Source organism: Aythya marila, assembly GCF_965140915.1.
Source record: "Aythya marila genome assembly, chromosome: 1".
NCBI lineage: Eukaryota > Metazoa > Chordata > Aves > Anseriformes > Anatidae > Aythya > Aythya marila.
Window position 1 is genome coordinate 122,072,670 of NC_139042.1, and position 26,270 is coordinate 122,098,939.

Consider the following 26,270-nt stretch of genomic DNA (forward strand, 5'->3'; position numbering starts at 1 on the left):
TTCCTGTTACACACATGGGCCTGTGGGCAAACAGTTTGATCAGAAAGCTCTTCTCCAGGACTTTCTCAGCTTGAGTTCAGTTCTCTTCTCCTGCTGAGGGCAGCTTCAAACCCTACTTACCTCAAAAGAACTGTACTTACCTAAATGTAAGTTTCCATACTTACCTACTTCTATGCTTGCTTATCTAAATGTAAGTTTTCCTCTTCCACAGCAGTGTTCCCTATGCCCCCAGCTATAATTCAATGTGCTTGGGGCTCTCAGCAAGTGCAGCCTCCTGCAGGGAAGAGGCTCCCAAAATATTTCCTTGGTGGCTCTCCCTGTGCATTTCCAGGTGCATAGAGGGTCCTCATGGTTCTTCTAAGCTGTCAAGAATGAGAAAGATCATGAACTGATTATCTTTGCCGGAGTGTAAAGAGAGAAGTAAGGAGCAAGTGCACTGAGCTACAGCTTCTGCATCTCTTTGCCATGTTTTTGAGTGTAAAGCAACTATGGGTATCACCACATCGTTAGGTGCTCTGGGCAGCAGAGGGCATGGAAATACAGCCCGTAACTCTTCCCTGTGGTCCCGGCCGCCGTTTGCAGTCATCACAAAGCGTTAAACCTGCGGTTTTGACCAGTATTTATCCATCTCCTAGCACAAACAACGAGCTTTAACCTGGGGAGGCGTGAAAACACTTCGGCCGCCACGTCTACCCAGCGTAGCCCGACGGCAGCAGCAGGGTCAGGCGGGGGCCCCGGGGAGGCACCCAGCCCCTCATAGCAGGCTCCCCCGGTCCCTCGGGGGTCCCCACGGCTGTCTATGAGGGGACACAGTCCGGTGGGCGACCCCTCACGGGGCAGCGGCGCGCCCCGACCCGACATGGCGGCGGCGGCAGCGGGAGCCAGCACAGCGCCCTCCAGCGGCACCGCCCCGGGCAGAGCCAAGCGGGAGCCCACGGCCCCCCGCGGGGCTCCGCTCCCCCGGGCGAGGCGCGGTGGAAGGGAGCCTGAAAGCAGCCCCGGAGCCGCTCTGCGGGCACGGCTCCCCCCTAAAAACCTGCCCCCGAGCCTAATGGCTCCCCGCCCGCAAGGGGCGGGGCGACAATGCAGGACGGGGAGGTGCAGAGCAGCCGGGGCTCTTTATCCGGCGGGAAGCCGGCGGAATTTGGAGCTGCGGCTGGAGCAGCGGTGCCGGAGGTGGAGGAACGAAGAAGAAGGACGACGGCGACAAGGAGGGGGACAGCAGGGAGGGAGCGAGCAGCCGCTGAAGGAGCAGGGTGGTCGGCACCTGCCGGGCTGCGCTGAGCCCCGCTCCTTGTCGCCTGCCGCGTGGTCTGCACGCCGCCGTCCCGCACCATGGGCAAGGGGGTGAGCGGCGGGGCTGGGGGGCGCCGCTGCTGCTGCTGCTCCGGGGAGGGGGCTGCGGGGGTAAAAAGGGGGTGCTCTGCCGGCTGGGGGGGTGGGCTGCCCGGCTGCATCTCGCCCCTTGCTTTGTGCGCTCTGGGAGGAGCAGGAGCAGAAGCGGGAGGAGACGGCCATGTCGTTTTCGCTGGGGCCGCCGCCGGAGGGTGGCGCCGGGGCCGCCCCGACACATCCCGGTGCAGGGTTGCCGTCTGCTTCGGGAGAGGGAAGGGAGGAGCAGGGAGGGACGAAGCAGGAGGGCGGTGTGGGCAATGGCCGCGGAGGGAGCGCAGGGCGCGCCTACGGGGCGCGGGGCTGAGCCCGGTGCGGTATCCGAGGGGGGGGTCCCCGGGCTGCTGCGGGGGGAGGCTGCGGTTATCTCCTGCCCTTCTAGAGCCCCTCTCGTGGCTCCTGGCCTCTGCAGGAGTACTTTAGACTTGTTGAGACAGCAGGCCCCCGCGGGGGTGTGACAGGATAAAGGGCTGGTTATTAGCGCCCATTCGCTTATCTGCCCCCGCGGCTACTCATAAGGCTTGGTGGCATAAGGAAGGTGATCATGCATGACTTTATCATGTCTATCCTGCTAATTGGGCTGATAAAAGCCTCCCAGCATGCTGTGCAGCTCGCAAGGCGCTGTGTCAGCCCCGGCTTCCTTCCAGCCTTCAGCCCGCAGCGCAGCGAGAAGTCCTTAATCCAGATTATATCTCTTAACTAAACGCAGTCGAAGGCTCTTGAGAACAGAAGTGGGAACTTGAAGTTGGATGTTTAAGCTCACATGGCCGGCTGGGGAGCAGAAACAAAATGTGCCCTTCCACGTGGAGGGCGGAGCTGTGAGGTGCCCGGAGGCGCAGGGGTGGCTGCCTTGTCCCTGCCTGCTGCCTACAGGCGCTGCTCAAACACTGGCTGATTCCCCATTGTCCTCATCCATGTGAGGTACAACCAGTGGTATTGACACACCAGCACGAATAGGAGAGGTGGAGGAACACGGCTGAAAGGATGGTTGTTTGGAGAAGGGTTTGAGGAGCACGCGGGGGGGAGCTTGGGAGGGTTGCTCTCTTGCCTTGGTGTGAAGTCCTGTTGTAGTCAGGTAACACTGCACGTTTCATTTCAGGCTAGTGGGCAACAGGTAATACGTACAATAACCTCACCTCAAATATAATTAATATTTTTTTGGGGGGGAGACATCGATGCAGCCTTCTGGATGCTTTAAACCTTTTAACTCTGTGTGTGACAGCATTGCCACAGGCTTCGGGGGCTCAGGCCATCTTGCCTTCACTAATGGGAGTTAAGTGCTCTCTAATATAGAAGGCTAGCTCTAATATATATATATATATATATATATATATATAGCTAGCTCATTTGCACTTCAAATTACGTGGGTTGTGTGTGCATAGTAAACAATTGGCTTGGAACCGAACCAGCAGCATACTACCGGGAAGTCTGGGGCAGCCACACACTGTTGCATTATTCCTCCAGTCACAAGATTCGCTCATTTAGCAGGGAGAACATGCGGTAATTAGGACCCTTTGAAAAAAAATAGGGATGTGAAAGAGCAAGGTAGTGGAAAAAAAGGGCAGGGTGTGACTGCACAGCTCAACAGCGTGCGCTTGCCCTGACTTAGGGCACCCAAAAAGGAAACCTCCTTCCCATGGGAGCCTGGCCTTGAACAGAAAGTAAGAGCGTGTGTGTGTGTGAGAACAAGCTCCCTGTGTGTGGCGGCTGTGAAGAGCAGCTGAGTGGAGCGGCTGTTTTACTTTAGATGGCAATGGGAGGGCCGTGAGCTGCCTGGGTATGTGCATTATCAGGGGAGGAGGGCAGGCAGGCAGGATTTCATCTCTGTCCGCAGACTCTGTCCTCATTACGCTCACAGGGTGGATGGTCATTACTGCGTGCTCGGAGTGGCTTCTGGGGATCGATACTAATGCCTGAACCCCGGGTTAAGTTTTCTTCTCCTGTCAGGAACTAGGAAGGTGTGTTGTGTAATAGACCAACTGAGGGGAAATTATGCAAATCAAAGCAATCATCTGGTGCAATTAAGAAATCTCAATGTTGCTCTACCTACGTCTTTCACTCCCACTTCTTACTGGTATGCTGAGAGGCTATTCCTTTGGCCAAAGAAAAGGCTGGGCCTAGTCAACGCACACTTCCTCAAAGCAATGTGACAGGATAAAAAGGTTTCTGACAGGTTGTATGGGCCAGTGGGGTCCTGACACACCGAAAGCTGCATGGCTGTGCTTCACCCAGCCCTTCCCAAGGGGTTGCTGAAGGTACCAGCTCCTCTGGTCTTCATGTGTGTGTCAGACACCGGAGATGTGATCCCTTTGACTGTAGAGATGCACTAATACGCCACATAAAGAACTGTAGGAGATGGCACTGCTACAGTTTATAGCGATACAGCACTGAAAAACACTCTGGTGTTTGGAAAGCCAGTTATGCACCTGGCTCTTCAAGAGGCTCCATGAGAAGAAATGCTTGTCCCGGGGTGTGGAGAAGACTTGAGGAATGTGGATAGTCCCTCTTCAACCTTGAGGATGAAAACCCTTGCAAGTTTTAGCCCTCTGGCCATGCAGGGAAGGCTTGTCCTCCCATAGATAGGGAGGCAGCTGTCTGCTTGCTGAATCTCAGTGAGGAGAGCTCATGATGAGCAGTTGCTGGCTGCCACGAACTGCCTCATCCTGTCCTGGCTGCCGAGAGCCTGCTCAGCTGAGGCGGGCAGTTGGGCTTTTGATGAAAGATAGGAGGTTGAACGCTGCTTTTTGGGAGGCAGTAAGAAGGATCCTGGGAAGGCATTCACGTCCCTCTCTTAGTATTGCATAGGGTCATGGAGCAACCTTTCCAGTCCAGTAGGGATGGTCAGTATCATGACTCATCTGCTTAATATATTTACTGAAGGTTGTCCCATGAGGCAGCAAGACAGTAACTTTTCTGTTTTCTCTGCACAGTTGATTGTAATGACATAAGTACTAGAACAGAGCAGGCCTCCAGAGACGGCTTAATTTGTTTTGGCTTATTCTTGACACTGCTTGGTGGATTAGGCAATGGCAGAATAGGATACTTCAGAACTTGTCTGCTGATTTGCACCCCTCCCGTTTCCTGGTCAATCATGGCTTGTGTTTAAGACATCAGCCATGAATGGCTCAATTAGTCCAGAGAGGAAAAGCATAAGTTGCCTCAAAGACAATAGGGTTTTCTGGGGGATGTGTAAGACTTCTTACACCGGTGTCGACAACTGTTCTGCCTAAGCCAATGGAGAAAAAAAACATAAGGGAAGGAAAAAGTTGTGTTTTTCTTTTATTTTTTTTCTTCTGTGGCACTTTTGATGAGTCAGAAGTGTTCCTCAGCTAAGCAAAGTAACAGATGTGACATTTCTGATGAGACAGACCTTCCTTTGTGTCCAGGCCGTGTGCTCGCATCTTGATAAGATGCGGGTCAGGACTACCGTATGCTTGCTCTTATGTCTGGCAGGAAAAGGAGGGGAGAGCAGGGAGACCTTCCAGCGCTGAGGGGCAGGATGGACACCTTGTCCCAGGGCAAGCCTTTGTGGAGCTGTGAGGTTCCTCTGCCAGCCGCCCTGAGGGCAGAGACCAGGGGCAAGTGCTTTGATCCATGCCTCAAGGTCACGTTTGAACAACAGAGCAGGAAGCTCAGAGCTGAGACCGAACCTACTGGCCCACCTTTTCTGTAAGGGTGGGAGATGGTAGTAAGCAACAGAAGGGAAGGTACTGTGCTTTTTTTTTTTTTTTCTTCTTAAACTGAGAAGCTGGTAGGCTAGCAAGTACTTGGGTTATTACAGAAACAAGTAACTCTGTCTGCTTTTTGTCCTGCCTGCAGCTGATGCTGGGCTCTTTTGATTTTTTTTTTTTTTTTTCTAAGCGAATCATGCGTGAACAAGGGTGGTGAGCCTTTTCATCTTGGCCTCCTTGCAGGTTGTCTCTGCAGCTGCAAGAGCTAAAGCTTCCTGTGTTCTTGGGCTATATTCACTGCTGCCCCAGTGGGCTAAGCCACTGTACTTGTTGTGGAAGTCCCCAAGAGCTTGCCATGCTTTTCTGGTGGGGAAGGGGTGAAGCCAGAGGTGCTGGCATGCCAATTTGGGCACCGGCTTCTTCACCTTCATTAGAAGTCACTTATTTAAAGCAGTAATCAAGAAGCATGAATTTTGTGGGGGACTGTTTTGGACTTGCCTGCCAGAGATCTAGCAGCGGTCGAAGTTGTTTCTTTCAGAGACTGAAGGAAAGAGAGAGAAGCTTCATGGTGACTTTGTGAATTGCCCCATGGCAAATTCTTAGGATGCTGGAATGCGAGGACTGTGCTGTTTGAAGTTCTGTGGCTTTCGCGCCTTTTTTTTTTTTTAATAGTGCAATGGGAGTTTAGGTACAGGGAAGAGAATGTCAAGAATGCTGACAATCTGCAGTTGTGTGTCTCGTTTCCCTGGCTGGGAGGTGGCAAACAGCCAATAGACTCTGCTCCACTTCTTCAAAACCGCTTCCACTGCACAGCTCTGCAGCTGCATGCAGGGGATGCAAAGCCCACCTTTACTGACCAGAGTAAGGAGGAATTCCTCTGTACACGTGAAATGTGTGAATGTGGCTGCAGTGTGATGCGCCCAAAGCTTTCTTAGAACAATATAAATCCTTGTCTAGATGTGCCCGATGATTTTTTGCAGGGAAGCTGTGATTATTTTTTTGGGGGGATTATTTTTTTAGTGTAGTTTCACTTTTAGTTTGGTTTTCTGCTTCTCTTGCAGTAAGTAATAATAAAAATAAGTTTCCCGTGCTTGCTGCTGAACAGGACGATTCTTGGATCCCAACAATAGTTTCTGTGTCCAGACTGCTCTCAGGAATCCGACTTGTGAGTTGAGGCACTCGTGCAAAGAGCAAGGCAGCGCCTTTGAAACCTCCCCTTAATCTTGTTACCGGTTTGACTGAGGTGTTGCTGGCGGCTGTTTCATCTCAAAGTACTTCTCGGAGATCTTACTGGGTGAAAATGTCATCGCATGAAACTTGGCAGGATGTCGTAGGCCCTGCACGGTAGGGAAGGAGGGAGGAAAGCAGCTATTGGAGGCTTGTGAGGGTTGGGAACGAGCCTATGGAGTATTTAAAGGAGGAACTGCTCTGTGAGGCCGTGCTGGTGCCTGGCTTTGGTACCTTGCAGGTTGTCCAAGTTTCTTGTAGTTTTTTTTTGGTCTCAAGTGATGCCTGTATTTGCTGCTTCATGCTTTCTTTGTCCTTAGATGCTCATTTGCATTTAAGATCTGAGTCTTTGCGTGATTCAATGTAAAATTAACCACGAGTAAAGAGAATAAAAATCCATCTGAGTAAAGAGGTTTTAAGCAAATCGTCTGCTTCTCTGAAGCTGGACTGAGCACGGATCAGGGCTGTGAAAGTGAGCTGCTCTGAATATCGTTCTTACTGGACAGATTTCCATAAATTGAAAGCAGGTTTCCGTTGTGTAACAGCTCAGCTCGAGCGCCAAACTGAGAATGAAAGTGTTTGGAACTTATCCCCCCAAATTTGAGTTAGAGATACCACCTCTTACTTATCTCCAGTTGATAGGCTGCTCCTTGCCAGAGGATGTGGAGGGCTGAGCAGGGGGGAGGAGGAGTTAATGCCTTGAAGGGAACATACGTATGCACTCAGGAATTGGTTTCTTCTGCTCTTCATCACTTTCTGCCTGAGCTGGGGCTCGCACACCAAGGCTGGCTGCATAGCATGCAGCTCGCTCTCCTCCCAGCCAGACTTGTAAAATGTCAGGCTGTAGGCTGCGATGCTGTTGAGCAGACCTAGCTGCTCACTAAGTCTGTTCTTTAATAAAGTGGTGTAACTAAAGTTACACCAAAAACCAAAAAACACAAACATAATTATTGTCCGCCTGGCGATTTTGTGTATATGGCTCATATCTGCTGCTGAAGAAGCTGAGTCTAGGTGTTTCTTAACAGTACTCTGTCTTCTCTTGTAGGCTGGAAGAGACAAGTATGAGCCTACTGCAACATCCGAACATGGCGCAAAGAAGAAAAAGGGGGCGAAGGTGGAGAGGGACATGGATGAGCTTAAGAAGGAAGTCTCAATGGTAAGAGTTGTAAGGCGTGGAAAGAGCAGCTTTAAGAGTGTTCACAAAGCCTTGTGCCTCACGTGGCTTCTCGTAGAAAAGTGCTGGTGAGCTGACAGCAGGGAAGGCATTGATTTCCCTTCCCATCCCCTCTGCCTCCAAACTTGTCATCCTATGAGCGTTTCAGCATCATGATGGCCCTGAAAACATCACTTCTCAAAAGCATTTGACACAGAACCCAAGTCTTTGTTTGCCTGGGTTACACGCAGCAAAGTGTAGCTGCTTCTCCTCACCCAGGCAAGCATTATCTGGAGAGCAGCAGTGCTTTTATGTGCTGTCATGTGGGTGAGACTGCTGTTTTCGTTCCAGCTGAGGAGTGGAATCTGTACAACTCCATTTACTGTTGGCCTCAGCTCAGACTGACCTCAGTATTAGTACTCCTTAATCGTGTGTGAGGACGTGAGGAGCGTCTTCCATCCCCATCTGTGAATGGTGGATGATGCTGTACATATGCATGAGCATCACGTGACGTAGATCTGCTCGCCTTGAAGTTGATACAGGCTTTATTTCTGTGCTGTGTATGGAGACTGGGCTCACTTTTTTTTTTTTTTTTTTGGCCCTGTTTGTTAGGGAGAGGGACTGCTAAAACTTGCTCAAAGATCAGGTTTTGTGTTTGGTGGAGATGCTAGCTTAAGGCATCTGTTCCTTGCAGTGCCACTGTTTAAGTGAGATACTGCTGTGTACTTTTTTTTTTTAAACTGAAAATAAGCTGGCTGTGAAACAGAGCCTCTTTGGGGGAGAAACATTATTTAAGCTGGCAGCGTTACTTAAACATGTGAAATTACACAGCTAATCTTATGTACACCTTCCTTTCCAACCCCCCCACCTCCCACAACCAAAACAAAAAAAAAAAGAGGCTTCACAAAATTTGTTGTGAGATAGACTGCCCTGATATAATCAGGGATTGCTTAAAAAGTTATGTTGTGCCTAAATATCCAGAAGAATGCTGAAGAGGAGACTGTTTTGAATTCTTGAACGAGATGGGAAGATTCTAGCTTATCTTCTCTGTGACAAGAGTTTCAGTCTCTGAGGTGTTACAGAAGGGAAACCTGTTGATGGGGCGAATCATTGAGTTTGTACTGACCAATCTGCAGGTAGTGTGGTCACCCCTCATCTGTTTCTTGTCTTTCAGGATGACCACAAGCTCAGCCTTGATGAACTTCATCGTAAATATGGAACAGACTTGAGTCGGGTAAGTAGACTTTGTTTTCCCTCCCTCTTTGCCCTGATTGGAAAAGGAGCAGTCTCGGCTCAGAGCACTTCACAAAGGGAGATCTGGGTGGTCTGTTTCTTTTCCTTTTTTTTTTTGTTTAATCTCTGCTCTTCCAGTGAAGTTTCCCAGGCTTTGAGAGAACTGTTGAGCTCACAAATACTCCTCTTCGTCCTCCCACTGTACAGCCAGCATGCAATGCTTTAGTGACTTTGTTCTCTAACAAAGTCACTGTTATCTGCCTCTGAATTGTTCCAAGGTCAAACTGATTCTTGGATTTTTTTTTTTTCCTTAAGAGCTTGTAATAAAGGCAAATGTTTGTTATATTGCAGATGTAATCTAGTGAGCTAGTACATGCCAGAGACTTGGTGATGGTTAGCAGTAGTTAAAAATTTCAACCCTTTTATAGTAACAGGTGTGCAAATGTTCTGGCTAACCTCAAAGGCTAGTGCAGAAGCACTGCAGTGATTCTGCAGTGCACCTTTGCTCTTGTTTGCTTTAAGGTGTGTGTTTTTTTCAGGATTGCGTACAGCAACAAGTCTGCTCTGTCTCTGTTACAGAAGGCTTGCATACTTCTGTCAAAGACCTTGGCTTCTAAAAGCTGAACTTCCTGGAAAGACGATCTCAAGTGTCATCATCTTTATAGTCCCCAGCTTTCACTTGTTCCATAATTTGATAGGATGGATTGCACTGGGCTGTTCATCACTGATCAAAGTCTGCTGCTGTAGCACTCTTCCCTTGCCTGCCTTCTGTGTTGTAGCCATATGATGTGCAGGCTCCTCAAGGAGCATCCAACATCCTGTAGCTCCTCTTCTAGCATGCAGCTTTCACATCCTTCACTTCGGTTGCTGAGCCCTGGCAGCTGTGGAGGTTCCCATTATCTGTTAGCATCTCCTTATTGCTGTGGCAGGCCTCTACCTGCATTCTCAAGCAGAAGATGAACAAATTTAAAACTGCTTTCCCCAGCCAGTCGTGCCACGATGCCTCTAAAAGGAACTTCTCTTCTAGGGTTTGACTACTGCGCGCGCAGCTGAGATTTTGGCTCGTGATGGCCCAAATACCCTCACGCCCCCACCCACCACCCCTGAATGGGTGAAGTTCTGTCGGCAGCTCTTCGGAGGGTTCTCACTCCTCTTGTGGATCGGTGCTATTCTGTGTTTTCTGGCTTACGGCATACAAAGCGTGATGGAGGAGGAGCCCAACAAAGATAACGTAAGTAAAAAAATGTCTGCTTTACCTCCGAGGCAGGCTGAGCAGCTTGTTTGGCTTAAAGCATATCGGCTTCCTCTAGGCATTCAGTCCAGAAGCTTTTCCCAGAAGTACGGGAAATTCAGTGGGTGAGCTTAACATGTTTTGGAGTGCTTCCATGTAATGAAATGGACAGCCGACTTCCTTCATGTTGTGTTAACAACAGTGGCTTGTGGACAGCCTTTGTGTACAAAATGTACGGAGACTGCAATTACCTCCACGCTTTGTAATGGGGCATTTAAATACCAAGCAATTCATCTGGACGAGCTGGAAGCCTTTCAGGCAGATCACGCTCTCAATCACTTTCTCTGCTCCTTGTAGCTGTACCTAGGTATTGTGTTGGCAGCTGTGGTTATCATTACTGGCTGTTTCTCGTATTACCAAGAAGCAAAAAGTTCCAAGATCATGGAGTCCTTCAAGAACATGGTGCCTCAGGTATGGAATACCTCGTTTCCTTGATCTGCCACGCTTGCTCAGGGTTATTAGCTGTATTAAACACGAGCTTCACTCAAAAAATGCCTTGTGGTGAATGCTGTGTGTTGGCTTTCAGCAGGCAAGATGTCTTTTGTGCCAAGCTGTTAGTGTGGGTTTCTCCCTCTTAATGTTGAGGGGAACGCTAGTTCCTCTTTCTGTTCCAAGTAATTATGCTAATAATCCAGGGCAGTTCCTGGCACCCTGTGAGATCCACCAGCTTATTAAAATCCATAACTTTCTTGATGGTGTAGGGAATTCTGTAACTGGTGTGATAAATGAGCGCTAAAACTCAGAGGACATGGACGGTCTGTATCATACCTAACCATCTTACTGTCACCTTGGCAACAAGGAATTTAAGTAGTGAGAAAACAAGAATAGTTATCTTTCTTAAATGTATCTGAGATAAACACGTTAGCACAAGCAGAAAGCTCCTTAGACGCATGAGACAACTATTTTAGGATGCTTGGATATTTTGAGCACCTTTCTTAAGAGTTGCTTTTGACGCAAGTTGTTTCTTTACTGTCTTCCAGCAAGCTCTTGTAGTCAGAAATGGTGAGAAGATGAGCATCAATGCGGAAGGTGTTGTAGTTGGAGATCTAGTGGAGGTGAAAGGAGGAGACAGAATTCCAGCTGACCTTCGGATCATCTCTGCACATGGTTGCAAGGTGAGCAGCGACAGGCTGTCTGAAAGCTTCGTAGTGGAGGATGATGAATTAGTCTGGTTTCTAAGAATTTCTTCTATGTTGTGAACGGGTTGAGTGGTGGGGTAAAAGAGGAACGTTTGGGGAGCGCCTGGTGTTTTATCAGCTGTCGCTGCTGAATCATCTGTCCGGCTGTGTATGAAGTAGCACTCTCCTCCATGCAGGTGGATAACTCCTCACTTACTGGCGAGTCAGAGCCTCAGACCAGGTCTCCAGACTTCTCCAACGAGAACCCACTGGAAACCAGGAACATTGCCTTCTTTTCCACCAACTGTGTGGAAGGTAGGTGGCTCTTCCTAGTTTGCTAAAGTATTAACAGTGCTAGGGAGTGAACTCCATAGGTAAGCAGTGCAAACGTTGTATGTGTTTAGAGTACTTGCTGTTAGTCCAGTCCTACCATGCAAGAGCAGGCTGGAAATGCCCAGTGAAGGCTTTCCATTGCCCATTCCCTTCACACCATGAAGCTACATGGTGTGTCTTCAAACATGATTGCCCTGTTACAGCAGTGTTAAATCACAAAGTACCATTATTTGAACAAAGAGGGCTAGTCTGAGGTGTACACAACAAGCTACTGCAGAAATCCAGAATATCAAACATTTCTGGCAAACCTTCTGTAGTAGCTCCAAGTACAGTGGTAGGCCCTCTTCATGTTGCAGCCCAGAGCATATTTTCCATATCACAGGGTGTCCACTAGTGTGGAAGTTCCACATTCTGTCCCACCTCCAAAAAAAGCTCAAAATAACCTGCAGTACCATGGAATATTCTTGATCTTTAAGAACCTTGGGAAGAGAAAATGGGCTTCTCCTTTAAAGGGAGAGAGGAGGACATAACCCACTTCTTGAAGACTTCTTTCTCCCATTAAGTGCTTATGCAATTGGTACGTGAACCAAGTGGATTCTTGATTCCCTGGGGTAGAAGGGATAGGGCATACAGCGTGGCCACTCATGCATAAATCCTATGTAGCCCTTGTCCCCATTTATTTCTGGAAACTTTTTTAAAGCTGTGGTGGGAGGCCTTGGCCTGTTGGATTGTCTACCTGCATTATCTTGGATGAAGCTTGCTAAACTGTAGGACAGGCTGAACAAGCTCAGTTTAGGGTATTGGGAAGGGAGATTGTCTTAAAGCCTGTCTTTCTTCTAGGCACTGCCCGTGGCATTGTTATTAGGACTGGGGACCGCACTGTGATGGGCCGTATTGCCAGTCTGGCATCTGGACTGGAAGGGGGAAAGACTCCCATTGCCATGGAGATTGAACACTTCATCCACCTCATCACCGGAGTGGCTGTGTTCCTGGGTGTCAGCTTCTTCATCCTCTCCCTGATCCTTGAATACACTTGGCTGGAGGCAGTAATCTTCCTTATAGGAATCATCGTTGCCAACGTTCCCGAGGGACTGCTCGCAACTGTCACGGTGAGTGAAGCTGGAAGAAGAGGTTGACTTCATGCATAAACTGTATGGTTCTTCAGCAAATGGAGTGCTTCATGCTCAGCATGTGTTTGCAGAGGTGAACCTAAAGTTCTGTAGGTTCTCTGTGTGGTGAGTGTGCAGGGTTAGGTTTTATAAATTTAGTGTATTCTGACCAGTTGCCTGAATCAGTCTCTGGTTCTGCAGCTGTTTATCTGATGAAGGTGAGTCTCTTGAATTAGACCTGCAAAGAGCCTTGGCATTGTAGAATGAAGTGAGTAAGGCTAGGAGTCCTGAATTTGGCTTTTCTCCCTTTTTCTGTGGTGGGGAGGGGTCCTTCTACTCTAAGTGTTGATTTGTTTGCTTTTTATATCCACATACACACCTGCCCCCCAGTCCTGAAGGGCTATCAGAGCATCTAGCAAGTCTTGCTGTTGTCCCCAGTTTTGATCCGGCAGCTGGTAGAGGTTCTTGTAAGCTTGGTTTCCCATACAGATAGAGGAGAATCTAGGTGCTCTTAGCTGTGTAGAGGGTCCTGGTGGACAGGTCTAGAGGCTTCTGTGCAGCTTTAGGCTGCAGAGCAGCTGCTGAAGCAGGAAACAAACATTTGGGAGCTTCAACCCCAAAGAGCTTCTGGCAAGAAAGCAGCTGGGTCTGCTTGCTTCCTATACGAGCAAGTCACTGCCCTATCTCCAGGGCTGTTTTGGGCTTTCTTCTACGTGGCCTGCCTCTACCTATTTTGAGAGTTCCTCTTATTAGGGAACTGTAATGTTAAACGTTAGTTAACACTAAAATGTTACTCCAGGGCATGTTATCTCCTTCCTAATACACCGAGAAACAGGAGGCTGACACCTTAAGCCATTTTCTGGAGAAAACTGTCACTTAAACGTAGTATAAGAGCTGACCCTAAGCGCTGCAGTTCATGCTCACCCTGCTGGTGTGCAACAGGAATCACTGCAGGGTGTGTAATTTTGTCATTCCATGCCCACAGTGAGTGGGGTGGCATGGTATTAGTGCACAAACATATCTAACCCGTTTTATTCCTTGTCTCCAGGTATGTCTGACACTAACAGCCAAGCGTATGGCTCGCAAGAACTGCTTGGTGAAGAACCTGGAAGCTGTGGAAACTCTGGGATCCACATCCACCATCTGCTCTGACAAAACAGGCACTCTGACACAAAACCGCATGACAGTTGCACACATGTGGTTTGACAATCAGATTCATGAGGCTGATACTACAGAGAACCAGAGTGGTAAGGCCATCTCTTTGTGCTGGAGGCATCTCTTTCTTTAAAAAAAAAAAAAAAAAGGGTTTTGTGTAAGAGCCTGTGTTCCTAGCTCTTCAGTGCAAGTGAAGTTCATGGTGCAGGGACTCCTATCATGATTTGCTAAAAGGCTTGTGGTGAATTTTAGGAAGCTTTGCACTATACCACAGTTCTGTTTAATCCGTAAACGGATTACCTAAATCCATAAACAGGAAAAAATCCCTTGGTTGCTTTTGCATCAAACCAGTCCATTGGAATTTTAACCTCTTGAATGTTCAGGTCCTTATTTCCACAAACAGGACAGGCGTATTTGCTGGTCAGTACTTCACAGTACCTGATTACTTCTGCCAAAATATATCCCAAATTGCCTCATCCTAAGTTGTGTGTACAGCTTTAAAAGTGGACAGAAGAGATGTTGACACTGATAATGAATTCCTTGAGACTAGACGTGGACTGAAATTTCCCATGTTGAAGTAGACAGCTGCTCCTGGACAGGGGTTTTCCCAGAACGTCCTGGTTGTGGTAGCAATGAATGAAGCCTCTGTAAGAGGCGAGCAGGAAGTTTCTTCCAGATACTGATAAGAATCTGAAATCTCTGCATGCTGTGCTATTGAGAGGTACTTATCTCTCCAGAACTGTTTAGTAAGTACAACCAAATTCAGGAGTTTTCCAGCTCTCATCTACCTTGTGAAAGGTTGTGCTTGCAGCATTTTACCAGCATAACCTTTCTCCAATGGGGCTGCTGTTCTCTGCCCTGCTCCCCCAACCCCTACAAAACATTGTTCTTGTCCCAACCACTTAAAGCTGCTTTATTGTTCTTAGTCTTTAACGCTAGTGCAAAGTAACAAGCTATAAATAAAGTGTTATTTGGAAGCACTTAGTTCTGGCTTGGCAACGGTTGGCTTGGCTGCAGTGGAAATAAACACAGAAGATTCCTCTTTGTGGAAAGTACATCAGCTTATCAGTTAGCTGTTCACTTCATCTCCCTTGAAGCCATCTTAAGAGGCAGCATGGGAGAAGCATTATCTCGCTGTGTACTTAAGCATTGTTTCTTTGGGGGGTGTTTCATGGGGTGATGGATAAAGTGAGACAAGCTGGAAGTGGCACCCAGCATCCTTTACTTACCTACTCTGAAAGGATGTTGCCAGCCTGGTCTCTGCTGCTATTGCATTCATCAGTTACTTGGTGGCAGAGGTGGTTTTTTGTGCTATCACTGTTTCACCATCAGGTCTTAAAATAATCAGCTGCTCATCGAGTACTTGGGGAAGGGGGTGGGGAAACAAAGGAGCTGTAGTGTGCTCTAGGTGAGTCTCCTGATCATGAGGTACAGGCTTCTCACTGTTAAGCCTATGGAGTATCGTGTTTGTGTGTTTTTTGGTTGTTTTTTAACATTCTTCCTCTGCTTTCAGGTGCTTCCTTTGACAAGAGTTCAGCTACTTGGACTGCTTTGTCCAGGGTTGCAGGTCTCTGCAACCGTGCCGTGTTCCAGGCCAATCAGGAAAATGTACCAATCCTTAAGGTGAGTTCCCAAAAGCAACGCTTGCATTGCTCCTTTCCCACCAGTCTCCCATAATGGTGGTGAGATTCAATTTCATTAGGGCTTAAGGAACTCTGAAATAGAGACATCTGTAACTCTTGGTCTCATCTGCAGTCAAGTGCCCTTATAGATTTGCTGTTGACAGAGGAAATAGGACAGGGAAGATGCTTTCCACAGCAGGCTCTTTGCCATCCACTGTTATCTTTGGTTTGTCTGGGGGTCAGATACATTGGAAAGGACTAGGAAGGGCCAGAAACTTTTTCTAGGCAGCTTCCCCTGTCCAACTGTTCCAAGAACTGCTGTTTCTGTCATGTATATACTTAAAAGCCACAAACACCCAGTTCTGGGAGCCAGGATAAGTGGACACTAGAGTTGTGGGAGCAGCAGCCGTGGGACTGTTTGTCTTTGGCCGTTCTGTTCTCACTGGCAAGTCTTAGCTTTTTAAGTTTTTGCTGGTTCAGCACGGGTGCAAATGCCAACATAACATCAACGTGGATTCCTGATTCTGAACTGTGACCAAGCCAGGGCTGAATTAACTGTACAATGCTCATAATCTGTCAAATATTAGTCATATTATGTCATAAACTTCTTCCCGAGAATGTTATCATAATGTGGTGATGGAAATAATAGGGCAATTTATTTTTCCATAGCAGTCCTGACTGTAACTTCTGGTCTTTTTTAACATGGAAGATAGAGCTGGACTTCCTCCAGTCTAAGGAAGACTGAGCAAAGAATAGTTCTAGAGAAGTTTTTAGGTACCAACATAGTAGTGTAAAAATAGAAGAAAAATATTCATGGACAAAAGAGACAGAAGGGCAAGAAGTAGTTTAAATTACAGCAAAGGAAATTCAGGCAGGACACAGAGCACACGCGGATCTCCAAGGCTGAGAACTCACCTGCAGTCTCTACCAGTGCTGATTTTACTTTGGGGAGTGGGGAAGGGAATAGATTAAACCTTCTCATCCAGAGGCTTGTTAAGGTGATCTTGTCTTGGGGTGGGAGAGGGCATACAAGTATCTATCTCTATGCATGTCATTAGTTTCCAATCTTGCATTTGCATTTTTGTGGCAAACAGCTTGCAGTATATGACTGAGAAATCCCTCATATCAGTTCTTAAAGTTCACCATTCATCCTCTTTCTGACTTCATCTGGTTAGCTGACTCTCTACCATTTAAAAGGGCTTGGCTTTGGTATCAGGAGACTGTTATTCTCTCAGACAAAAGGCCTAGCGTTCTGAAATGCAGCTCTTTGTCAGGGCTGGATGATGGAAATATTCTTTACTGCTCTCATGTTATGTAGAACCTGGGACTGGGCTGAGCTGAATGCACTTTTTTTTTTTTTTGACGTGTCTGATCTTGTGGTGAGTTCACTGGAACATGCCCTTTGATAGTTGTCTTTTTTCCTCAGAGAGCAGTGGCAGGGGATGCCTCTGAATCAGCACTTCTGAAATGCATCGAACTGTGCTGTGGTTCTGTCAAGGAGATGAGAGAGAGGTATCCCAAAGTGGTGGAAATACCTTTTAACTCTACCAACAAGTACCAGGTAAGCACGTTTCTCGTTTATCTCTTGAGGGGGAGACACTGTGTGAAGTACTTACGTAAATTTGCATGAAGACTACTTCAAAACTTGTTTTGACACCAAAATCTTGTCTAGCTGTTACTGCTTGTAGACTGAGTCTGTATAGAGCTAGTGAAATTTACTTAGTTATGCTGTGTAAGAGCTGCTGGAGCTACCTTGACACAGAGGCATCAGTTGCTGAAAGAAGATAAGACTCTTTCCCACCTATGTGGTAGTAGTGCACAGAGAATGGAGGAACTCAGAGCTGAGAGGGAAATGATCTTAGAGGTGAAGCTTGGACACAAAAGGCTTGTGCCACATCTGTAGTTTTATGGTAATGTTACAGAACATGTAGTAAAACATATTAGGAGGAAATTCTTCACTGTAAGGGTAGTGAGATGCTGGAAAAGGTTGCCCAGAGAAGCTGTGGATGCCCCATCCCTGGAGATGTTCAAGGCCAAGCTGGATGGGGCCTTGGCCAACCTGATCTAGTGGGTGGTATTCCTGCCTATGATGGGGGGTTGGAGTTAGATGATCTTTAAGGTCCCTTCCAACCCAAGCCATTCTATGAAAACCTTAGTTTGAGGACCTCCTTCAAGTCTGGATGAATGAAAAGTAGAGCAGAATGTCACCAATAATCCTGAGCTGCTGTAGTCACAAAAAACTTAAAGCGATGGTGATGTGCTGGGAAGGGCACAAGTAAATGTCTAAAACTTTAATTTCTTCCATCCTAGCTGTCCATCCACAAGAACGCAAACCCTTCAGAATCCCGTTACTTGCTGGTGATGAAGGGCGCTCCGGAGAGGATCTTGGATCGGTGCAGCTCCATTCTTCTTCATGGCAAAGAGCAACCACTGGATGAGGAGATGAAAGATGCCTTTCAGAATGCCTACCTTGAGCTGGGAGGCCTTGGGGAGAGAGTGTTGGGTAAGAAAAACAGCTTTAATAATAAATAAAGGCTTGTCCCTCGTGCTCTGGTGCAGAGACCCCGCAGATTAAACAAAGCACTCGTTATACTGCAGGAATGAAGTGTGTAGTGCTGAGTCAAGGTCACTTCAGTGATACATACAGGAACAGTTCTGCTTTTAGCTCTTAACCTACAGGGCAGCCTGCAGGGTCTTGTCCTGCCCAGCAGCTGGGTTGCTTGGATCAAAGTGAAGCAAAGTATTTGAGCCCTTCAGTCTCCGTGGGGTCACATCATGTTAGATTTGCTCTGTTACGTGGGAACCAAGCTGTGTTTGGGCACCCAGCAACGGCCATTAGTTATCAGAACAGGAGTGCAATAAACATTCACACTCTCTACCTCTTTGATGTGTAGGAACAGAATAATCGTGGGTTTTGATGTGTTGCAGGATTCTGTCACTTGGCTCTGCCTGATGACCAGTTCCCCGAAGGCTTCCAGTTCGACACGGACGAAGTGAACTTTCCTGTAGACAAACTCTGCTTTGTAGGATTGATGTCTATGATTGACCCTCCTCGTGCTGCTGTGCCAGATGCTGTTGGCAAATGCAGAAGCGCTGGGATTAAGGTAGCTACTTTCTCGGCTGAGATTGCCTAGCTTTAAACCTCTGGATACGAAGGGCTTCTTCCCATGCTGTGTGTGAGGCTATAATGTGGGTGAAGGGAAGTATTTGGTCAAGATCTCCAGAGTTGTAGGGCTCCAGACTTGTAGGACACTGGCAAACGCTGTAGTGGTGTCTGTCCCAAAACACATGATTTGGCTCAGGTGTCATTCTATATGTCCCACAGTACTGACTGCAACCAGAGAACAAAAAGCACAAATTGGAGAATGAACTGGAGATGTGACTCAGGGTTATCAATTTTGTCTTCCCTTCACCTCAATCCCTTGCAAATGCATAACATGTTATACTAGCTGTACTTCAGGCTTGCTCTGTACTGGGACTCGATAATGGAACAAAAGCCACGTGGCCCTTCAGTCTCAAGGGATCCTGCCTGCTGGGCAGTGCTGCTCTGCAGCAGGGGCAAGGCTTTCACGGCAGTCTGTTTGTGTTCCAGGTCATCATGGTTACAGGAGACCATCCGATCACAGCCAAAGCTATTGCCAAGGGTGTCGGCATCATCTCTGAGGGCAATGAAACAGTGGAAGACATTGCTGCTCGACTCAACATTCCTGTCAGCCAAGTAAACCCTAGGTACTGACTCGTGGGGAACACTAAAGCTCTTCAAAGAATTAAGTATTTGCCTCTCTCCTTGCCTCGGATAATCTGTCGGCATTTCTCCCCAGACATGAAAAGCTCGGCTTAGGCTTAGCTGAGCCTGTTGTGGCTCCTCCACAATGTGTCGTGAGCTATGTGAAGAATACATAAAGCTGCCTTGAGTGTGCATGTAGTTCAAAGTAAGCCCTATCTAGACAACTTCAGCAGTTCCTTCCTTCCTCTGCCCCATATCTTGATGGTCTGCCCCCCAGCTGGGGGAAACAACCAACCAGCAGGCTGGGTGGAGTCTCTTTTTGTGGGGGATGTAACTTTTTTCCCCTGGAGCTGAGTGTTTCCTCTCCACTGAGGACACAAGCACTACATACTGGGCAGGAAAGAATAGCTAGGTAGTGGTTTAGGAGAAAAGGTTTAGGGACTGTTTTGAGCAGTGCTCAAACCCACACGTTCCTGTGATTTCCGATCTTTAAATAGAGGTTAAATCTAGTTTTGCCCCCAAACATATATTTTAGTTAAGCTTCTTTATTAAGTTACCTTAGAGGTTCATAGGAAAACTCTGCTAAAAAAAAAAAAAAAAAAAGACCAGTTTGGTGGCCAACTTACTTTGGATTGTGGCTACAAAAAGTCAAGCTGGTTTAACTGTTTCTCACTGTTGAGAGAAGAGTTGAAACACCACATGTGAACTTGAGCACTCAGCGTCCAGTTCTGTTCCTCTTGCTTGCAGGCTCAGTTCAGGGTCTGATTTCAGGTAGGCAAAGGGAGCAGGTCTTGAGCTGGGTGGAGGAATTGCTGGTCAGTAACTGTGAGCGCAGGATAAATGTGAAGATGGAGTTCTCTCCCTTTATGGGGTTAAAGTTCGTCTTCGCAGCCCAGTGCAGAACTGAGGCGTCCGAAGAAAATGTGCTTTGGCAGAAGTGGGCTGTTTGCAGAATGGCTGGGCTGTCTGCGTTGCTTAGCTTGACCCAGCCTGTGTTTGGCCTGGAGGGTAGCCATGTAGTTTATGAACTGTGAATAGAGACGCCCTGTGGGATGAATTGTTAGGGGAAGGCAAGTATTGTGGCTGAATTCTTCTCCCTTTTATTGAGGGTAACTTCACAGCCTAGCAATGCAGGGCTGGGGATCGCTGGGCTGTGTGACTGAGCATATCAACAGCTGGCTGCAAGGGTGGGGAAGGAATTTCCCTGTCTAAACTGCGTGATGTCAGTAGCTGCACGGATAATCCCCTAGACCTATAAGGGATGGTATGCTGGGTTAGAGAGGTGGTATTTCGCCGTAGCATGCAGGGTACCAAACCAGTCTAAATATAACATGTGCTTTTGTTGCTGAAGAGAGTAAGATAGGCTGAGCTGGCATAGCACGAGCTCTCTGAAAAGCCAAGCGTAGGTCAACAGTCTGTTGGAAAAAGGATCATCTGCAGAAGACGAGAGCATCTTTTGTGATGTTAGAAGCTAACTGCCTGAGCCAGGGGTTCCTCTCTTGCAGGGAGACCAAGAGCTGTGGAAACAATTTGTGTACGCCTTGCCTTTTTCAAAAGCAATAGAAAGAATTAGGCTGCGTGTGGGGCTTTCTGTCTGTTGCTTGGCACTGCCTTGTGCTGCTCATCTGACTTTAGACTTGGAGCATTAGACTAAATGCATAAACTCCCGTGCAGAGGCTGCCCGGATTGGTGCTTAGTCACCCACAGCAAGGGTTGATCTTTGCCCAGAGTACTGAATAGCTGTAGCTTTGTAGGACAAATATAACATAAGTCTAACTTATGAAGTCAAATGTTCTTGTCTCTTGATCGCAGGGATGCTAAGGCTTGTGTTGTTCATGGCTCAGACTTGAAGGACATGACTAGCGAGCAGCTGGATGACATCCTGATGCATCATACAGAAATTGTCTTTGCCAGGACATCTCCTCAGCAGAAGCTTATCATTGTGGAAGGCTGTCAGCGACAGGTAAAAAGACAGGAGACCAAAGACTTTTATCAAAGCAATCCCTAGACAATAAATTATCAATAAATTATCAAGCAGTGTAGCCTGCTGAAGTAGCAGGGTTAAGTTTTCTCAGTGCCCTCAGGTAATGGAACTGGACTAAACTTCAGTCTGTCAGTAGCCATTGGGCTACTGATGTCAGGCTAATTGCTAGTACCTATGTGTACAGGTTTTACAGGTTAATTGCACTTAATTCTTAAATTCTCTGGAGGTGCTTGGGGAGGGTTCAGGTTCAACATGGCAGTAATTCCTCCACCATCTTTGGAGGGAGCAGCATGCCTTCCTGATAAGCCAAGCCTGATCAGAACCTAAAAAGGGGTAAGGGGAAGATAGGAGAAACCTTCTCTGTCCAAAACACCATACAGATGTTTTCATTCTTTGCCTTATGTCTCTTCATGACTAGGGTGCCATTGTAGCAGTCACAGGTGATGGTGTGAACGATTCCCCAGCCCTGAAGAAGGCGGACATCGGTGTTGCTATGGGCATTTCAGGCTCAGATGTCTCCAAGCAGGCAGCTGACATGATTCTGCTGGATGATAACTTTGCCTCTATTGTCACGGGCGTTGAAGAAGGTGAGTTTATAACTGCATCTAAATGGACAGTTGGGACAGCTAACAGTGGAAAGCAATTGGGTAACAAAAGCTTGGTGCTTTGGCCCTATGGTCATCCTCTCAAAGAAGAGCAGAAGGGGTGAGGTACCTCCAAGGACTCTTGTTTGACCTCCAGCAAGCAGGGCTCAGTATTATATTGCTGTATTGCAGTTAACCTTGCAGACAAGGATTGCACTGACCAGAAAATGCTACTTCTGAACAGGTGATTTAATGCTTGATGTACGCAGTCCTTGTTGCCTTGTACAGCACCCTTACATGCAGGAGAATTCTTCAATTTATTGCACTAGCACTTTGCCATTCCTTGTTATTAATGAAGATGCCTGTGAGCTACTTCTCCTGATAAGCAAGGGTTGTGCTCTTCTCTTCCCTGCCCCAGGGCGTCTGATCTTTGATAACCTGAAGAAGTCCATCGCTTACACCTTGACCAGTAACATTCCTGAAATCACACCTTTCCTGATCTTCATCGTTGCGAACATCCCCCTTCCACTGGGAACGGTCACCATCCTCTGCATTGACTTGGGCACTGACATGGTGAATGTCTTTTTTTTTTTTTATCTCAAAAAGAACTGTGGATGTTTTTAGGTACCCTAAAAAAACAGGTGTAAGGAAATGTTCAAATACAGTTTTTCCTGAGTGCTTTGTTTTAAATAAGTTCCCACTTGATACTTCTGTAGAACCTACTCCCTATTTCTTGGCTCTCCCAAGTCTGAGCATCCTTTAGTTCCATGTAAAGACATGCTGGGGAGGGTGGAGGTCGTTACCAAATGCCACATCTTGGGTTTTGAGGCAGTGCTGTTCCCCTGCCTCATACTTTCAGCCTGATGAGGCTATGCACAACAAAAAACAGAAGTGGTTCTAACGGCAAACCTGTCACCTTCAAAGGTCCCTGCTATCTCCCTGGCATACGAGCAAGCTGAGAGTGACATTATGAAGAGGCAGCCCAGAAATCCCAAAACAGACAAGCTGGTGAATGAAAGGCTGATCAGCATGGCCTACGGGCAGATCGGTAAGCTGCTCCGGTTGCTCTGGCACTGTCTTGGACTTGGTGGTAGTGGGGGATTATATGCCATCCTGAGTCAGTGACTGTTGTGTTTATTTTGGTAGGGTTGAAATTTGGGCTGTGTAAACCAGAACCTTCAGGCTTTTGAGAACTTTCCATGATCCTGCCCCTACAGCACATAGCAGTGGCTTGTGCAGCCTGATCCATTGAATCGCTTTCACAGTAATTTTGTTTAATTGCATAGCACTGTAAAGGAGCTGGCTGACAACCAGCTCGCCTCTGGTTCAGACTTGTTCAGCAGGAACATAGATCCCATTGTTAGTTTAATTAGAAGTAAAGGATTCTCTCCAGCATATCCCTAAACACACAGCATTAGGAGCCTTGATTAAAGGCAGCTACAGAGACGTGCCTGGTTCACAGGATGGGAGCTCGTGCTTAATTGCAGCAGACCTTGGGAACCTTCTTGCCTGTATTTTGCAAAGACTGGGGGGTGGATGAGGCTTAATGAGAACACAAAGAGAGTTTTATCTGCTGTCCTTGAGTACCATGCATTTCACGGTACAGAGCAAAACAGAAGTAACTGTGTACAAAGTTGGGAGCAGAAACTGCTCAGCAAATGTCTGCAGTTGAGTTTGTTAGCATGAACTAGTTCCACAGCTGCTGTTTTGGGAGACTGAGCCCCACAGGGAGCAATTTTTTGAGGTGCCTGGGGCCTCCAGTAAACTGCTTTCTGTTAATTGCACTGTGCGGTAGCTTAATCATTTTGTCTTCCCTTTTCTTATCCGTTCAGGTATGATCCAGGCCCTTGGAGGTTTCTTCACCTATTTTGTAATCATGGCAGAGAATGGGTTCTGGCCCTCTGGATTGCTAGGAATCAGAGTCCAGTGGGATGACCGATGGATTAACGACGTCGAAGACAGCTACGGACAGCAGTGGGTATGTTTTGAGGCACAGCTGAGAGGCTGCCAGACAGATCAGTAATGCGTCTGCTGGACTTGGTGCTCAGACCAGAGAGCAAAAGCAGTGTACCTGAACAAATGTTCTCTGCTTTGTCTGTTCCCTAGACCTATGAACAGAGGAAAATAGTGGAGTTCACTTGCCATACAGCCTTCTTTGTCAGCATTGTGGTTGTGCAGTGGGCGGACTTGATCATTTGTAAGACCCGAAGGAATTCTGTCTTCCAGCAGGGAATGAAGTAAGTAGGGCCATCTGTGGAGGATTTGGGGTGGGACCACAGCACGTGACATTCCAGTTCACCATCCTAGCAGTGCCTGGGCATCTTGGCACAAGTCTTAAACAGTCTGCCTTGGTGGTGGGTAAAGGCATCAGGTGTCTTTCTCGTTCTTCCTGCTGCAGTCTGGGCTGAGACAGAGTGGAGTGCTGACTTGTTTTGACACTGTCTGTAGAAGCTAACTCACCTCGAATGACAGTGGCAGGGAGATATTCCATCACAACAGCTTTGTGCAGTGACAGAGCAGCCGAGGTCTTGAGCTGCTGACCTGAACCCCAGCTGCCTTCTGAACTTGTGGTGAAGGCCACTGCTGGTTGGTGCAGTTGTGAAATACTCGCTCTAGAGGCACAACAGGACCCTTCTGACAGCTATGCCAGCAGCTTGGACTGCCTGACAGCCCCCACCTGATGGACTTCTGGGCTAGCCCAGAACGTCTGGCTCCAGTCACTACCATGTGGTAACGAGGGTGGGTTCTAGGATATCATCCACAAGAGCATTTTGAGCCTGACTGTTTTCTTTCCTGTTTCTGTTAGGAACAAGATCTTAATATTTGGTCTCTTTGAGGAGACTGCTCTGGCTGCTTTCCTTTCCTACTGTCCCGGGATGGATGTTGCTCTAAGGATGTATCCCCTCAAGTAAGTTGTATCACGCTTCTTGTGCGGCAGGCTACACCACAGAACAAGAGTGCTTGAGTAGGGAGATAAGAGAAGAGCAGTTACTCTTGCACTTGTATGGGGGTATTTTTATGGGTAGGGGACTGTACCTCCAAAGAAAGCAAGCTGAATTGCTCTAACATATAGGCCAGCTATCTCCTCTTTACTGAAGAGTTGGTGATGACATCTTGTGCCTTATCCTACCTTCCGAAGAATTAGCACAAAATCTTTTAAGAGGCATAGGTGCAGATAGATCAGTTGGTGCATGCTAATAATCCTAATGGTTGAGAGAGTGCCAGCATAAGCATTGCCCAACAGCATTGCAACATTTCACAGCAGGATTTAGGCTCAGATTAACTGTCACTTAACTTCCATGAAATCTTCACGACAAAAAAAAAAATAAACACAAGAACAAAACAACAACAAAAAACCACTCCTGGTATGTTTTGAGTTCTGCTCAGAAGTGTTGTTTGGAGTTAAGTGCTGAAGTGCTAGAATTTCCTAACAAAAAGCTGGCATCTGCCCAGTGCCTGCAGCAACTGGAGGTTAGCACATGTAAGTCATAAGGGAAAGCAGCGCAGTTTGAATGAGCAAGACCATGGGTACAAAGGTTACAGGCACTTAGAGGAAATGTTGCTGGATTAATAGGTGGGGAGGTGCTGGTACAGAGACGAACAAAGGTGCTGTGACACACCTTGTGTTGGAATTAATATACAAAAGTGGATTAATCTACTGCAGTAAAAAGGTGGTAATTCTTGGCTTGGAGCATTTTCATTGAACCACAGCCTCGTGGGAGTGGGTGCACTGGCAAGCTGGGGCTAGCCAGCCTTCAAGATCTGTATTCCTCTGTGCTATCAAATCAGAGCTCTTCTAGGCAAAGAGCATCTCCTCTGCCTGTGTTCTCATTGTCTCCTCTCCCAAACAGGCCCATGTGGTGGTTCTGCGCCTTCCCATACTCCCTCCTTATATTCCTCTACGATGAAATCAGAAAGCTCATTATCAGACGCAACCCTGGTGGTAAGAATGTGTTGCTAATTTCTGTGTTCCCTTCCCTACCTCCTCGTGCTGCTGAGGTGTGCTTGGGGACCCCCGGTGCTGAGCACCTCGTGGGGGTGTGTTTTGGGGGGTGTGTTTTGCTGCGTTTACTATTCTTTGACAACTTGGGCCACTTAACCTGTGGTGAGTTTAATTCTCAAGCATTAATTCTGTGCATTAATGCTCGGGAAATTCTAAAAAGTCAGGAGAAGGCCCGAAAGCTGCAGCACCCCAGTTACCTGGCAAGAGTTTATGTGACTAGGTCCCTTTCTAGCACACGTATGGCTGTGCAAGTTTTCAGAGCCTGAAATAAGCTCTCTGCATTAGTCTCAAGGCTGTAAAGTTCACTTCTCCTTCCTTTTATCTTCTAGGTTGGGTGGAAAAAGAGACCTACTACTAAAAAGCGCCTGTAGAACATTCCACGCACAGCCCATGCCACCTCTCCACCATCTCCCCTGTGTGCATGTACTTCATCTTTGCAAGCGCAGAACTGTGCCTGGGCAGGAATGAGCTGAAACTGGAGGAAGCACGAAGAAACATGGACTGGAGGAGAAAGCAAGGGGGAAGAATGGGGGGAAGTGTCAGACCATCAGTCCATGGGGATGAGAGATTGAGTAGCTTTACGTGCCTTTGTTTTTTTGTAAAAGGAAACAGAAGATTTTATATGTGGATTTTTACAAATAAAGATGGATTCTAAGAGGATGCCCCCA

General features: G+C 47.4%; 1 protein-coding gene across 1 annotated transcript; it reads left to right on the forward strand.

Moving 5' to 3' along the window:
• Window positions 1-1,134: 1,134 nt before the first annotated feature.
• ATP1A1 (ATPase Na+/K+ transporting subunit alpha 1) lies at window positions 1,135-26,270 on the forward strand. The gene is made up of 23 exons (XM_082780887.1): window positions 1,135-1,347; window positions 7,336-7,446; window positions 8,618-8,677; window positions 9,704-9,907; window positions 10,265-10,378; window positions 10,948-11,082; window positions 11,283-11,400; window positions 12,259-12,527; window positions 13,576-13,774; window positions 15,196-15,305; window positions 16,731-16,865; window positions 17,615-17,807; window positions 18,233-18,408; window positions 18,897-19,033; window positions 20,844-20,994; window positions 21,434-21,602; window positions 22,018-22,172; window positions 22,524-22,647; window positions 23,432-23,577; window positions 23,706-23,836; window positions 24,406-24,507; window positions 25,451-25,542; window positions 25,932-26,270. The coding sequence occupies exons 1-23, from the start codon at window positions 1,336-1,338 to the stop codon at window positions 25,958-25,960; spliced, it is 3,072 nt and encodes a 1,023-aa protein (XP_082637013.1). The 5' UTR covers window positions 1,135-1,335; the 3' UTR covers window positions 25,961-26,270.

Coding starts and splice junctions, on each gene's coding strand:
- ATP1A1 (XM_082780887.1), top strand. Junction 11,083..11,282: donor TCTCTGCACATGGTTGCAAG/GTGAGCAGCGAC, acceptor TCCTCCATGCAG/GTGGATAACTCCTCACTTAC. Junction 15,306..16,730: donor AAAATGTACCAATCCTTAAG/GTGAGTTCCCAA, acceptor TTTTTTCCTCAG/AGAGCAGTGGCAGGGGATGC.